At 46.5% G+C, this 17,016-nt stretch overlaps 1 protein-coding gene across 1 annotated transcript in view; it reads right to left on the bottom strand.

The window, feature by feature from the left end:
• Positions 1 to 17,016, bottom strand: part of TSPAN7 (tetraspanin 7) — a 100,830-nt gene that overhangs the window by 15,449 nt on the left and 68,365 nt on the right. The window contains exons 2-3 of the mRNA XM_084269560.1: positions 4,611 to 4,799; positions 1,177 to 1,251 (exon numbers count right to left, since the gene is read on the bottom strand). Coding sequence (XP_084125686.1) covers positions 1,177 to 1,251; positions 4,611 to 4,799 — 264 coding nt within the window. The remainder of the gene's footprint in view (positions 1 to 1,176; positions 1,252 to 4,610; positions 4,800 to 17,016) is intronic.

Genomic DNA, 17,016 nt, shown 5'->3' on the forward strand with positions numbered 1-17,016 from the left:
CCTTTGATACTTTTTCCCCAAACACTTTGTTCCAGCACTAAGTCTGAAGGAGATTGTGTGCTTCTTCGTGGATGCCTGGTGGGAGATAGACCTTGTGCAAACTCCTTGGTGACAGAAGCCAGTGGCATCAAAAGGAGACATGAATTCCCAACCAGGCAGCAGCACTCATCCCCAGCACTGAAGGCGTTTGGGTAAGGAACAAGAGGTCTCTCAGCCGGAGAAGGCTGGGAACACTGCTGGGAAAGGCACTTTGGGTGGTAAAGGGGTTGGGTAGCAGATGATTCGGGCAACCCACATGTCTGTGACCTTCTCAAGAGATTGCCTCTCCCAAAAGGGAGAAGCAGCCTGATGCTGAGGATGCTGCAGGCTAGGCCAGAAGAAATGGCAGTCCTCAGCGAGTGGACCAAATTAAAAACTATCCACCACTGGCAATGGTAAACACCAGAAAAGTCTATAGCAAGGGAAATCTCAAGTCAAAAGAGGAGACCAGGAAACCAATTAATACAAAGGGAAGAGACAAGGAAGGTTTCTGGGGTTGTACTGGTTCAGCACTAGTGGCATCTAGGTCCACGGACGTAAAGCCGGAGATAGACCCGATTACAGTGGATAAAGCAGAAGTGCCACTCCAAATCTAGAGCGTCATGTTTTTTTAAAGCTTCTTCCTGTCCCAGTTTCCTACCTCACTCTACTTCTAATCTCATTCTCAGGATAGAAACAAAATCCCATCTCACTCCCTTCTCCCCCCCCAAAAAAAGAAAAAGATTTACAAAACATGGAGTTTGGTTTGATGCAGAAGTGGTCTCTGCCTCACATAAACCAGCACTTGCCTTGCTGAAGAAACTGTGTTCAAGACAAGTATTTAATCTATTTTGCAGCCCTCAGCATATGTAACAGAGTAAAGAAGATCTTAACATGATGGGCACACAAAACCTGATAGCTCCAGAGCAAATTACAAGGCAGCTGAGGCCAAGTGCTTTGGCTAAATCCTTCCACTTGGAATGGGATCAGTTTTTAAGAGCCGTACATGTCATTGTTGCACATCGGCCGCATCCCTGGAGATGCGTGTGGTGCCGCCGAGCTCAGCAGCCTACAGATTCTCCACGGTCCAGAGAGCTTCTCCGCAGCCCCTGCCCAGGGAGGCACTGCCATACGCAACCTCCGCACACTTCCACCTACCTCGTGGCGAAACACAAACCCTGAGATGCCAGCCACTAGCTCAGCCAGGAACACCAGGGACAGGAACATGGCATACTGCAAAGGAAGGAGGTAAGAGAAGTCAGAACACGATGGGCTTTTGTCACAGCACAGCTACTGCCCAGTCATCACACAAAACTTAACTTTCTGCTTTAGAGACCCTTTAAAGGCATGAATAAACCAAAGGTCTATTGGAGGCGATACATAGGTTATTGCCTGAATATATTATATGTGTTTATACAGCTCAAAATTATGTGTATTGTCTAATTAGTGGCTTTTCTGACATTTCCATTCCCACATTTCTTCACATTCCTGTATAAATAAACACGCTCACATGCCAGAGGTGGATCTCAGTCACTCAGGCTTTGATCTTGCAATAAGGAATACAAACAGACCCTTTATGTTTGCCTGGCACTCTGCTGAGGTAAAGAGGCTTCTCCAGCTATTTTGGTTCATGTTTATCTATCTCCCCACTAGACTGGGACTTGCTGCCTGATTCCTGAAGGTTCTCCAAGGAATGAACTGAACCACTGACTTCACTGGAACTATTCTCATGGTAATACCTGGCAGATGCCAGGAATACTTTGCTGAGCCAAGGCCTGTGTTTGGCTTTAGAAGCAGTATTTGGATCCTGGAAAACAGTGCTGTTCAGTGCAGACGCTTGTAAACCATGGAAAATAGATCTCAGCAGGAATGAAGAAGGTAAATTAAAATACGCAAAAGGGGATGGCAAAATTTGAAGCTGGGGATTAATCTTCTGCAGGGAAAATTGCCTTTTTTCCTCTGTGTACTAAATAACACTGTTGCAGTCACCATGGTTTTACCAAGGGTAAGTCATGTTTGACTAATCTAATAGCCTTTTATGAGGATATTACCAGGTGGATAGACGATGGTAGGGCAGTAGATGTGGTCTACCTTGACCTCAGTAAATCATCTGACAGCGTCTCCCACAGCATCCTTGTGGCTAAACTGAGGAAGTGTGGTCTGGAAGGTAGTGAGGTGGATTGAGAGTTGGTTGAAGGGAAGAAGGCAGCAAATTTTGATCAATGAGACAGAGTGTAGCTGGAGGCCTGTATCTAGTGGAGTACCTCAGGGGTCGGCACTGGGACCTGCACTATTCAATATATTCACTGACCTGGATGAGGGAACAGAGTGTACAGTCAGCAAGTCTGCTGATGACACAGTACTGGGAGGGGTGGCTGACACACCAGGGGGCTGTGCTGCCATCCAGCAAGTCTTAGGCAGGGAGAAGTTTAATGAGATTTGACAAGGGCCAGGGTACGGTCTTGCAACCCCAGGTACCAGTATAGGTTGGGGACTGGCCTGTTGGAGAGCAGTGTTGGTGAGACGGACCTGGGGGGTCCTGGTGGGCAGCATGATGATCACGAGCCAGCAATGTGCCCTCATGTCTAAGAAGGCCAATGGAATCCTGGGGTGTATTAGAACTGGTGTGGTTAGTAGGTCAAGAGAGGTCCTTTTCCCCCTCTACTCTACCCTGGTGAGATCATGCCTGGAATATTGTGTCCAGTTTTGGGCTCCTCAGTTCAAGAAGGACATAGAACTTGAAAGAGTCCAGCACAGGGCCACCAAGATGATTAATGGAGTGGAAGGCCTTCCTTTTGAGGAAAGGCTAAGGGAGCTGGGCCTCTTCAGCTTGGAGGAGACTGAGGGATGACCTTATTATGTAAAGGGGGAGAGTCAGGAGAACAGAGCCAGGCTCTTCTCAGTGATGTCAGCGATAGGACAAGGGGCAATGTGTGCAAGCTGGAGCATAGGAAGTTCCATGTGAATATAAGGAGGAACTTTTTCACTGTGAGGGTGACAGAGCCCTGGGACAGGCTGCCCAGAGAGGCTGTGGAGTCTCCTTCTCTGGAGACATTCAAAACCCGTCTGGATGTGTGATTTAGTCTAGGTGATTCTGCTCTGGCAGAGGGGTTGGACTAGATGATCTTTCAAGGTCCCTTCCAATTCCTAATGTACTGTGATTCTGTGATTCTGTCACAGTTAATTCGAAAGGCAACACTTTAAATTCAGTTCTAGCAGGATTTAGTGGAAAGAGAGAAATTTACTTTTAATGGGAGATTGTTGGGGAAGGGAGGGGCAACAGTGAAGGCAGAAGCAGAAAAATAATTGTCTACAGTCAATGCAGCTCTCAAATCACTGCCTGTATTCTGCCCAGGAGAGAAAGAAAGTTTTGAAGTATTTCTTATGTGTGCAATGAAAATAAACCCATGTGCTTGGAACAGCACATGCCAGTGCAAGAGGCATACCTTTAAAAAAGGAGCAACTAGCAGAGCCTGATTTAGTGTATCTTCAATCACCTTTCATCCCTTTCCCATCTGGCCTGCAGTAACTCTGACAAGCCTGCACATGCGCCCTGACAGCACATCACCAGCAAGAGACAGCATTAGGTACATGCTGCCTGGGCATCAGGACAGCCCTGCTGACCAACCTGCAGCTGCTACCTCTCTCCTACTGCGCCATCAACTGAGGAAATTAACACTCTTTAAGATGTACTTTTTAAAACATCTCATTCAAACAGCAGAAGAATCATCCTACTGCCTTTGAAAATCAGCCCCAAAATATTGTAGCAGGAGATGCATTGTGCTGTCCAGCTCTTTTCCCTTATCTCAGTGCTTCACAAGTGCTATTTTACCTTTCAAATCACTACACATATGGAGGATTTTGCTCCTGAACATTTGCAGAAACAGTTTATTATACGTTTGCTTAACCTATAGTTACTTTGCATGTTAAGGAGAGCTGGAAAACTCAGAACAGAGAAACAGGGAGAGTTAAAATCACACTGAGAGGTGGCTGCTGCAGCTCTGCTTAGTGTACCTTGAGTCCATGCTGCTTTTGAGATGAGGACAAACATACCAGGCAGAGCTTTGGTTTCTGGGGCTGACTTGTGTTTTGCCCAGTGAATATTAGGACAAAAAGAAAGGCTAGGGTGCTTTTAGAAGGTACCAACTATATTTTCCATGGATTTCACATCCAGGTTTTAAGATGTTCCCTTTGAAATACACTTCAAAGGAATTTCAGCTTTATGATGCTTCGGACATTTTAAAGATTGTAAAGATGCCTCTCTGGCTCAGAAAAACAGAACGATGCAAAATTACTCACAGAGTAGTTCATCAGCAGCATTGCATCCTGCTCCCAACCACACATGGGCCTGTACACTGTGTGGTAGCAAAATTCATTCATACTCAATCAACAACTGGCTTTGGCAAACAGTTTTTTCCCCTTCTTTGTCCAAAAGACACACGTGTTGAACATTAAGATCAATAAAATGTAGCTTATGTGCCTAGAAAACCACGTTAACATCTGGTAAAGCTTGGCAGGGGGTTAGGGGAGGGAATCCCAATACAGCAACAAAACCTCTTCCCTCCTTGCTTAAGGCACTCTGGCATGCTTACCAGTTTCAGCATCCATGGGCTGCCACGACAAGTGGCGAAGCAGCCGAAAAGCCCGAAGACGATGATGGTGGTACCCGTCCCGATGAGCACGTAGGGGGCATTGGTGGAGTTCTCAGCAATGAGAGAGATGTACGTGCCAAGGGTGAGCTTGCCCCAGACGCCGACTGCGAGAAGGATAACGCCTGTGATCTGCAAAGCAAGAGGAGAAAAGCCTTCAGGAGCTGCCAGGGAAGGCATCCAAATTCAATACACAGCGATGCTGAAGAGGTTCACTGGTGCTGTTGTGCTGCCAGAAGGAAGCCTCAAGGCTCTTATTAATTCCAGAGGGATGGACTGAGAAAATTAATTTCCAGCATCTGGAGACGCTCCGTGAAGGCTGCCACTGGAGGACAAGCATCTAGCACTGATCACCGCAAAGCTGACGACTGCCAAGGGAGGATGCGGTGCACTGCCTGCAGGAACAGGCTCTCTGCTCCTACAGCACACAGAGAGGTGGCCAACTCCACTGCTCTTACTAAAGGCCAACAACCGCCGCCACCTCACACCTCCAGAGTTTTGCCACAAAAACAGCCTGAACCACAAAAACCTGCTGCTTGATGCCCTGTCCTTCTTAAAACCACAATTTCAGGAACAGGACCATGCCTTGTGGTGCACTGCTCTGGCAAGTGAGCCCAGCATATACAGCAAATAACCCCTCTGACTGTGCAGAAGCTTTTATCCCCCTGACATGGGGTAGGAGGACACCAGTGGGTCCTGGGACCACCAAACCTCTTGCCCGGGACACATAAGCAAAGGCTGCCATGCCACAGGGTAGCCAGGGCACACCAGCTCCCAGCACCAACAGGGATAAGGGGGAAGCCCATGGTGTGCTGTCTGCTGACATGGAACAGCAGGCACAAGAGGGATGGTGCCTGCTCCATGCTCCATCTGCCAATTGACACCTGATGCTGACACATCTGCTTCAAGATGGTACACACAGGACTCAGTCCTATGGCACGGCCAAAGGTGGGGCATGAAGGGTCAGTCCTGAGTGCCAGCCCTGCAAATGCTTCCTGAATTTCCACAAAATTTTTTACTAACTCCTCCAGGTCACTGCTAAGGGGCAGAAGCAGAAAAAGATAATGTCCTGACAGTATTCTTTCTGTCTTTCTTTCAGTCTGCTTTCCAAGTTTTCTCTTGTGAACATCTTTATACTGCTGTGAAATCTTGAAATCCATCCCTGTTACACCAGGGTTGCCTTGTGGTTAATTCATGGAGAGGATCCTTGTTCACAGTTATGTTGCACCTAAAACATACCAGCTGATCCACGTTGTAAGATCTGTCAGCTACTTCTCATACAGGTCGATGTGAATTAATTCAAGGAAAGCCTTCTCAAAGGAACAAAGCAAAACAGATTCTTGTCTTTTTTACCTAGGCTAGCTCCAAAAGGACTATGCAGGGTGCACCCCTGTCACTGCCTCCCCATTGTCCCTTTCCACCATCCTTCTACTTCACACCAGCAGCAAGGAAGGGAGCCTGTCCTTTGCTTGACCTGTGCCTGTGGCAGTGGCAGCAAGCGCTGCTCTGGTGCAGCACTTCTCCCTCCCTGGAGAGGGAACAGAAGAGCCTTCAGCAGAGCCCCTGAATAATCAGAGCCACCTAAGGAAAATGCCAGGAGGAGGCAGGATACAAAACAGACACTCTGAGGAAAGATACAGGGGGAGGGACACAGGGGAAAAAGAAGAAACCAAAAAAAGAAGAGAATAAAGAAACAGAAGCAGAGGGAAACAGAAAGAAAGGGGGTCAGTCAGACAAAAGCAAGTTAACATGTGCTCAGGAAGAAGAGTTCCTTTCTATACCAGAAAGAAAATAACCTCACCAGGCAATTCTGGCACTTCCCAGCTCATCCCTTTCCTCCCCCTATACCTTCCAGAGCTGTAGGGAAGACATGTACCCCCCGGCTCTCCCACTACATGCGCACAGGAACTCACCACTGGCAGGGACACCCATCAGGTCCCTCTGAATCCCCAAGCTTCCCCTTCTCCCCCTGCCCCTGGCCACGGCAGGTTTTGGCATTTCCATCACACCTCTGGGACAGGATTATCAGGGATGTCTGCTCTCCTGCCCATGGTGGCCATAGGAATAAAGCCAGCATCTTTCAGTGAAGCTGTGTGTGAAGCGCTGATTCCCTGCTCCTGTATCCCACCGACTAACAGCCAAGTGTCAAAAAAAAAATCACCAAGCAGTTTACCTACCCACTGGCATCAAATGTCTCCACTGAGCCTGGTCCCATCCCCACACCACAGCTGTCTTCACGCCTCTCCCTCTTCTCTCTAACAAAAGCTTTCTCAGAAGACACAGATTAATCAGCCAAATCCAAAGGTGAGCTGTGGGGGACTAGGAAATCCACAGAACAACTTTTGGTTTCTCGCCTCCTGTTCGACAAAGGGCTGGTGTCTGCCTCTGAGCTGCTGAAAGTTTTACCACTGTCCCCAGGGAGACATAAAACCAGCCTTCACTGCCAAAAAGAACAAGCAGCTTCACATCTGAAAGAGAACTCAATCCTTGCAATAAAAAGCATTTTTAGTCGGCTATTTGAAACAATTACTAACCCTTTACTATGTATTTTAAGAGCTTGGTTTCCCCATGCCTCGGAGGGGCCTGTCCGATTTATGGTACATACAGAATTTGGAAAGAAGGAGCAAAGCCTCTTGGTGGCTCGTTCCCCCTCTGTTTCATAAAAAAGCTCTGCTTTACCTGGGTCTGAGGAGATCCTGCAGCTTGTGGGGAGGTCTAAACCCCCTGCAAGCCAGGCACAGCACAGAGGGGATGGGACATTTCCACTAAGATACACTGCAGATACTCCTTGGATTACTGGAATTTTGCTCGTGAGGAAGAAAAACCAGAAGGCTTCTTTGCAAACCTTTCATGACCTTTATTTAACAGAGCACAAGTAGTGGTATGACTAATGTCTACCTCCACCCAAAGGCAAATCTTGTTTCCTTGTTTTCAAGATACACTGTTTATCTCTATCTCTCTGCTCCATCGCACAATCAAGGGAACAATCAATATACTGGCTTTTTGTTTGGTTTGGCTTTCAGGTTTGTTTTCTTTAAAAGCAGAAAGGACAGAGGAAGACGTAAGACTGGGATAGTGCTGGCCTGAAAATAAAGCAGCAGGAATACACACTGCTCCTGCTGCTCACCATCACCACATGCATCTTCTACTCTACCTCTCGCTCCAACAGGCTGTGGGAATGAGCCCTGTGTGGTTGTACTTGATTAGCGAAACATCTGAAAGGTCTAAAAGGAAACTCAGAGACCCTCCTTCAATGCAGAGTCTCTCCAGTCTTCCCCACTCCCTTCCCACTGTAATGCTTCCATTCAGACCGTGATGATATAGTTCAGTGGCAAAACAGAAGATGATTACAAAATCAACATAAACGGTGGCAGATAGATATATGGATATCATCAACACATGTACATCATCTCCTGGACATGCACAAAATATTTCAGATACCCTGGCAGGCAGAGGAGATCAACCACAAGCCTTCTGAGTTTTAAAGCACACCCTGTCCCTGTTCCCATCCCCATCCCGTCTCTAGCCAAGATTCACCATCCAGAGCAGCTTTATTTATAAACACCAGCAACAGCTGGCACACACAAAGCAACACAGCACAAGTCCTGCTCCACCACTGGACTTCTACAGCAAAGCCTGGCCGCTCCACTAATTAAGATTCGTCCTGGAAATGCAGTAAGAGGGGGGCACAACCCCACCCTACTTCCTCAGAAGACACAGAAGAAAGGAACTGGCAATGGTGTTTCTTATGATGCCCCAAATGAGAAACCTCGAGTGGTACAGAAAAACAAGTATTAGCAAAGGCAAAAATTAATGAGGTTTAGCTTCTAAAAAGTGACTACAGGAGAGGTCCTGCCCAAATGTAAGGAACTGTGAGAGAACAATCAGTAGCTGCTCTGCATAGCCTACACTATGCACAGCCAGAGTCAGGCAGGTGAAACCCCAAAATATCAGGTTTCAAGGCCTGTCATAAACATACACATCGCTTTGACTCAGAAAAGAGCTCTGAAGTTTCCTTTTTCTTTAGAAGAACCTTGGTTTAAACAGTAATACTGCACACCTGGATAAAAGCAGTCAAGGCCTCCACTCATCCCTAAACAGATGACGTCACTAGAGAGAGATTTGTGCCAGGAGCCAGGTCAGGCCTGGTTGATTCGTGCTCAGGGCCAGTCCAGCTGCCATAACAGGCCTCCAGAAACTCGGGCCTCTTTCATGACGACGAGAGGGGCTTGCGAGTTCTTTGTTAGTGCTGGTTTTTGTCAGCTCTTTTTAATGCTTTCAAACGGCACAGCCTCTCACATTATTTTAATGGATGCTCTCTTTCTGCATGTGCTTCCAGGCCAAATAGCTTCATTTGTTCTCCTGACACCTGGTGCTCTCCTCCTAGCCTCAGAGTTCACACCCTACAAGCAAAGGTCCCAGCCATTAAAGTCCTGTGCCCTGCCTGAAGCACTCCTCATCCCCAACAGCACCCACAGCACCTCATGCCAGCACTTCAGGACATGGTTTAGTGGGCACAGTGGTGTTTTAGGGATGTTTGTTTTCCAACCTTCAAGATTCTGGTTCTTTTCTGTGCTCTTTCTCCAGCTTTCAATATTATTAGAAAGCTATTTCATCCTGGATTTCATCAAAGTCACATCATATATTCCTTACAAAAATTCACTGTAGTGGAAGCCCCCAGACTCAAGTTTCCTCAGCCAGGAAAGCCAGGATGTGACATTCAATAAAGCATCATTAGACCTACATTTAGGTCAAACATTTTAAAGGTTAAAAAACCCCAACGTAGAGGATATCCAATTAGGGCAAGGATTGCAGAGGCTACATGTAACTAAAGATTGCTTTGGTTTGTACTAGCAAGTCTTCTATTTCATTGCATCTGAACTCAAACTTGTCAAGCACACCCCAGGAACCCTTGACTGATGAGATGGCAGGAAATGAAGCAGGTAGGCCGCGGAAATCAAGATGCTCCCATGGATTGTTTTAATCTAGATGAATGTCATATTCTGTCTTAAAACAAAATCTGTGAAAAAATAAAACCCCAACAAGCTCTACTTTTGACAGCAAGACTGCGCAGGGACCACCAGAGCATCTCTTCTTGCCTTGTCCTGCCTCTCCTCAAGCACGGTAACACAGACACATCCCACCAGTTAGTGATTCTGGTCAAAGGCAGGCTTTCTAGCTCTTCTGGCTTCCTTCAGCATTAGTACAGATGTTTCTAGTGTTTCCTGAAGTACTGCCCCCAGTTCTGGAGATGACTGGATGTAGTGAAAAAGTTAGCAGGCAGGCAGAAGTATGACTGAACTGAATGTGAAGTCTAACTTCACTTGTCCAATAAACCACCTGCTTTTAAAAGATACATAGACAAAGATATGGCCAACAGCATTAACACAAGGGGATACACTGCAGCTTTAGAGGAGGTGGGGAGAGTGCTATTCTAGCAGTGCTGGGCATTGCTGAAATCAGAACTAAATAAATACAGACATTTCTCAATAAAGGGCAACAGAAAAACATCCAAGAATTATTTCTTCCTAATAGCACCAGGACAAAAATGAAACTAACAATTTCTTCCTTCCAACAGCAACAGAATACTTAAATAAGACAAAAGGATTCAGAGAATAACTTTGTAAAGTGCACTATCTTTAATTCTGTCAGAATTAAGCAAGAAAACACTGTGTACTCCTTTAAACTGCAGGCACACTACATCCTAATTGAGTTTGTTGCCTTCAGACCCCAAATCTCCCAGAGCATTGGTAGCATGATATATAGGGAGCTGCTGCCTTAAACTGTGATAGAACATACAAGAGCTACCTCGTCTCACATCCGCAGAGAATTGAGAGACCCAAATACAGAGGAACTAATTTATACCCAGGGCTTCCATATGGAACATTTAAAGTTTATCATTTGCAGAAGTGAAGATAAATGTGCAGCAGTAATCACTAGTTTATTTGTCTACAGAATTCGTGTCCTCCTGTTCATTACAGATGTTAGCTATTTCGACTCCTAAGCTCTGGCAAAATAAAACTTGGACCTCCATCCTGACAGATAGAGAGCAATCCCTACTGCTTCCAAAAGCAGCAGGAAGAGTTCAGCATTTCCCTAGACTGGTTCATTATCCACAGAACCAAGATGCAGGAGGGCAGTTTCATTAATCAGGATCTCATTATAGGTATAATTTATCTATTTGATTTCATATTTTCAACCTTGCTCAATGAACATAAAATGTGTGCAGCTGAAATAGAGCGGCAGCAAGGGGTCAGGTGCAAGGAAAATACCCATGTTGCTGATACCTTCAGCTCCTCGATCCCAATACTTCCATTCCCAAACACCAGCCGCCCTGCATTTTGGCAGAGGTGTGCTTCCTCTGCACAGCTCTGCAGCAATCTTCTCCTCAAACAGGCTAGAGAAAGTCTGTACATAAAATGGATGAAGCCAGGGGGAGGCAGACAAGAACTAATGCAATCCATCTTGGCTGCAGCTGAAGGGTCTAGCGATGGCTTCAGCAGGCTGTGAGGAAATGAGAGAGGACCAAGGCACCGCAGCTAATTAGATCTACCAGACATCTCCCTAAAGGAGGAAACTTTTTCATGAAGAAAATGGTCGACCTTGACAGCATCCAGAACAAATCCTGCGTTAAAAGCACGTCCAGAGAGGCTTAAAAATAACTGGCCTACCTCTGAAAATTTTATAACTTTCCCAAAATAGGCAAGGGATCACATTCAAAATGTTCTTGCTTTACAGCCTGCCAAGCAGTGGAAGTGGCTGGCTTCGAATCTCCTCCTGCCTTGGCCTCTGGGTTCTCATCAGGCGGGCCCGTGACTAAAACAACCTAAATCTTCCTTTGAGCTTCAATGTCAGCGCTTCACAGACAGGAGCAAAGCAGTAAAGAGAAGATGACGCAACACGGAGATGCATGTAAGCCAGCAACACAGCTGAACTCTCTGTTCTCACACGTGGTGAACTTGACTATGCTTACAAAGCCGGCTTGGGTTACCTTTTGCACAGGATCGTCCTCTGCTGGAGCTAACAAGAAATGAAGATGTCATGAGTTGTATACTGGGAAGAAGGAAACTGTTTTGTGTCCTTACCTCCCCTTTGGGAAAAAAAAAATTATATAAATTATGCCCATTGACAGAAAAAAGTCAAACACAAAAGCACGACCAAAGGTGTAGTCATCAATGCTGCTCCTTAGTATTCACACTAAAAATGAAGATGCTATGAAAAAAGAAATTCTGATGATAGACAGAAACACGTTTTTGGTAAAACCTCCCTGCCTTTTTAAAAATGCACTGTGATTATACTCTACTCAGTGAAGACTTCACTCAAGAACAAGTTGCGAGCCAATTAACAACCATTTCTGGACCATTTGAAAACTGAGAGACAGTCTAAAGGTGACTGTGTTTGGAGAAATCACCTTCAGTGGCCATTCTGGTACATAACTGCTCTAGTGCCTTCCAGTCCCTGACTTCACCGGTTCCTAATACATCCCCCAGTACCTGACATGACAATTTTTTGTCTCCCTGCTCTTGTAACTCAGCCCTGTCCATCCTCTTCCTTTCTTGCCAGAGTTTCCCATCTAAATAATCCCTTTGTAAGAAAATCCAGCCAAAAGAATTTGAAGAAAAAATACCATGGAATTAATTTGTTACATTACATTCGTCCCTGCGATCCATTCCCTGTCTCCCCTGGGTAGATTGCAACAATTTGGGACCAGGGTTGTGTTTTCCCCTTGCATGTGTAGGATGTGGGGCACAATGGATCTTACTTCATCCCTGCACCTCAGCCGTCCACGTGAGTTGTGATCCCTGCTGCTCAGCATACATCTAGTACTAGCTGCTGCTGTCACAAAAATTGATTACCCACCACAGGTCTTGCTGTGCCCACCCAAAACTGTGACTCCAACCTATTAAAACCGCTGGCCCATGCCCTCCCTGCAGAAACCATCTGTGTGCAAACTGCAGCAGTGCAGAGGCTGCCTCTGCTCTCAGGTCGCCACCAGGTCAGAGCTGAGTATCTAGTGCACTAGGGGCAGGGGACAGCCACCACAGTAGGGGACATTTTGATTAGACACACTGATCTCAGGCTTTACAACTGGTTCTTCCACAGCTACTTTCTCTAAGTGATCTGGAATCCTATTTATTTTCTTTTAAATATTTCTAAGGTTCAGTGCTTTTTCTTGCTGTGACGCCATCCCAAGTCTATGAATACCAGTTGTGAGCAAGCTGCCACAAGGTCAATGTCCTCAGAGGTCACATTGCAGTCCCAATTAAAAAAAATAATGAGAAGGAAATAAAACACTGAGTAAGATGCCTAAGTGAGTACTAAGTTATCACAGAGAACAAACAGGGCTGATCTGGCTACTCACCACCGACTCTGCAGACAAAAGCATGCGTTTATCCCTAACTTTAACAGTGCTTTTATCCACAGCAAGGAGCAGAGTTAAATGACCTCTGATAGCAGGTGAATGTCTTGCAAACAAACCAGTTGTTTTCAGCACCCTCACCCATTCATACACTATCCATACACTGCGGTTAAACAGCACATTTCATGCAGACCAGGGCAGAAATAACACCAGGGCTGTGTCATTTGTTCTGTAGGGAAAACAGGTCAAAAAAAACAGAGAGGTGATTGCAACCTTCTCCTTGCAACCAAGAGATGAGGCCAATGATCGTTTAATGAACAGCAGGGGAGAAAACATCAGAGTCATTTTGTTTGCCACAGGATGAAGAATTGGCTGTGGCCCAAGATGTCCTAATGAAGTGGGAAGGGGACACACTACACAGAGCTTGGAAACACTCTTGCAGTGTGCCTCAAAACTAACAATTTCTTGCTAATAGAGTAGCGAATACCTATTCTTATAGAACTTTCCTATAAGGAAATAAGTAATTACATGCCACTTGTAGGAAGATTCAGGACTAGTAGTGAAATTTGGGACCTGAACTCCATACCAATACCATGCACATATGAATGGTTATAATAAACAGTTATACCCTTACAGTGAAAACTCAGCTTTATTACACCTTGCACTTAACAGAAAAATAACTACTACTGTGAACTTAACTACTTGGAAATCTTAGTAAAATTAAGTTCTTCATCGTGAGGCTTTTGCCTATTTTTATGTAAAACACCTTATGAAATGAGCAAAAATATTCTGGCTTACAGCTTAGTCACCAGTGGCTTTATTAATTGATGTATCTTTTAAGCTGGCAGCAGGAAAAAAAATTGTGGTCATCTCTGGATAAAAATAAAATGCAAAACTACAATCCTGCTGGGAATTTTCAGACCTAATTTCTTGAAACGTAGCTTTAAATATGCATGACTGAACGTCTCAGGAAAAAGAACTTACAGTTTGAAGACATCAAAAGCAGCATCCCACTCTGCCAGCTAAAGCACATAATGAGGGACAGGCGGTGCCTTCAGCACCCACCGCTGGCTGGGGGAGCAGGGCTCAGAGCCCTGCGGCCATCCAGCTTCCCCGATACTGAATCATGCCATGGCTCCTACACATGTCAGTTGTGATCACTTGTGAAGAGGTTGCACGGTGGTCTGTAGCCACCAGAACAAAAGCCAGGCTGGTGGGGTTCAAGCCTGCTTTGGGTTGAGCTTGTGGAGGCACAGGCTGTTTCCAGAGAGCAGCTGTACAACCTGTTCAGCAGCCAGAGCTTCTGCAGAGCTGCAGCCTGCACCAGGCAGGACCAGGCACCTCAGGTGAGAGGCTGGCTGCAGGCCACCCATTTGTCCTAGCTGTGATGGAAGCAGGACCAGGCCTTACCTCCCTCCACCCACACCTCCTCTGCGAGCTGTGGTTAGAGATGGCAGGCAGCCATAACCTCGTCACGAATCAGGCTCACAGAGCTCAGTTTTCAAGGGCCAGCAGCCAGGCAAAGGCTCGGGAGGCACAAAGCTGGGACTGAGAATGCTGCTTGAGCTTAATGCTGCACTGATGGGTGTTTCACATTCCCTGTGTCCATCCCTTCCAAGAGGTACGAGATGGCAGCGGAGACCAACCACGGAGACATGAGGCAACATCTCTGCAGTGTGCATCAGGACGTGCTGCAAATGCTGCACCTGCACTGCTGAAACCTCATTTGCAGCTAAGCTGCTTTCTCCTCAATCTTTCCTTTGAATATTCTTCTCCCTCTATCATCTGTTTGCTCTGAAGAGGGCCCAGTCCATCTAGTATTTGGCTAGAGATCTAGTCTTGCTTCCCAAGCCTGGATATGGCTTATCCAAGAATGTCACTGAAACTCACTGTGTTCAAAGAGTGTTCACCACACTGCGCCTGAATTTCAGCAGAGAGAAAGGCTAGCAGATGGGAAAGCAGAGATGGTGTTCCCATACATGACAAAAGGAAAAGTGAACCTTCTGATGCTCAGATTAAAACTAATTAAAACCAGTCCTACAGGTAGCTCTTGGGATGGGGGGAGTCAATGAGAAGCAATGAAGTCCCTGTCAAGATCTGAGAGGAAGCAGAGTGTTCACAGAGGAATCCATCCCTGGCACCCTAGGTATGGGTGAACACAGAAAGGAGAGGATACCACATCACCAGTCACTCTGAGTTTGTTTCTGCTTCACCAGAGAAGACTTCTGTTTAGATTTGCGGCTCTCAAATTACCATCCTAGACTACAGGAGGAGTCTCCTTCACAGGAGCCACATACCAGGAGAGTTGTGGCCCTCTACACACTCTTCTTCCATTCTGCTACTCATTGACAAGCTTCAAGAGATTGAGCCATTTCCTGTGGTGGCCTCAGTCTCACCACTGGATTTCCAGGCTCTCCCTTCCAGTCCCCAGTGAAGAATGGGAACCTGCCACTTCAAAGAATTCTATAGACAGACAAAGCAGCTCTGTAACAGCCTGTCCTTTAAAATGAGACAAGGATTTTGTCCACCTCAGAGCTACGAGCACAGCTCTCCTCTAACACCAGCCTGGAGAGCAGAGCACAGCATCGCCTGTAGCCTGGCACTGCCCTGCCACACCGCTGCTCTCAACACCTGAGCTGATGGGGCTGCAGACCTGTGACTAGCAGTGTTCCCCAGAGGTCAGTGTTGGGTCTGGTCTTTTTTAATACCTTCCTTGGTGACCTCAATGAGGCAATAGTGTCCACCCTCAGAAAGTACACCGACGACACAAAGCTGGGAGGAGTGGCTGACACGCAGGAACACTGCGGTGCCATCCAGCCAGACCTGGACAGGCTGGAGAGCTGGGCAGGGAGAAACCAGATGAGGAAGCAATCTTCCTCACCTGGGAAGAAGTAACTGCTTGAATCACTACAGGCTGGAGGATTGCCTGTTGGAGAGGAGCTCTGCGGAGAAGGACCTGGGGGTCCTGGTGGGTGACAGGTTGGCCATGAGCCAGCAGTGTGCCCTGGTGGCTAAGAGAGCCAATGGGATCCTGGGGTGCATTAAAAGGAGCGTGGCAAGCAGGTCAAAGGAGGTGATCCTCCCCCTCTACTCTGCCCTGGTCAGGCCCCACCTGGAGTATTGTGTCCAGTTCTGGGCTCCCTGGGATAAAAAGAACAGGGATCTCCTGGAGAGAGTCCAAAGAAGGGCTACAAAGATGATTAAGGGCCTGAAGCATCTCCCCTACAAGGAAAGGCTGAATGAACTGGGGCTGTTCAGCCTTGAGAAAAGAAGAGTGAGAGGAGATCTGATTAATGTTTATAAATACCTTAAGTGTGGGACACAGAGGGAAATGGCCAGCCCCTTTTCAGTGGTCTGTGGAGACAGGACAAGGGGCAATGGCCTCAAATTGGAGCCATTTGGATGCTTCCCTGTGTGACCTGTCCTAGGGAGCCTGCTTTGGCAGAGGTGTTGGACCCTACGGTGGTCTCTGGAGCTCCCTTCCAACCCCTATAATTCTGTGATTCTAAAATGCTCTTGTTGGTTGTTTCCATCCTAATAAATCCATGCAGAATCTAAACTTTATAATCCCTATGTGGAGAAAGTAAAGGAAGTAAAATGAAATACACTCAAAATCCGTGACCATCGGACTAGCATCACGTTCAAAGCCTGTGTTTGCACAAGACTTCAGTGGAAAGACTTTCTTGGTACCTATAGGTCTGAGCAGGGTAGGGAAGAGATTTTGAGAGAGTCTCCGATGATGGGTTTTGGTAGTTCAGCCGATCAGCCAGCACAGGAATTCCTCTTTGCATGTGTAACAGTGCTCAGACGTAGAAATAAACTACAGCATCACAGCCCACCACCTTACACCCATGCAAATCATCAAAATCTCTTTTCTGAACAGGACTACAACAAAAACCAGAACATGCAGTGAGCATACAGTTACCTTATGGTGCAGTTCATCCAGCTCTAGAGAGGAAGAAAATATAATGTGTGCTCATCCTGAGTCAA

This window comes from Gallinula chloropus (assembly GCF_964237585.1).
Source record: "Gallinula chloropus genome assembly, chromosome: 1".
Taxonomy (NCBI): domain Eukaryota; kingdom Metazoa; phylum Chordata; class Aves; order Gruiformes; family Rallidae; genus Gallinula; species Gallinula chloropus.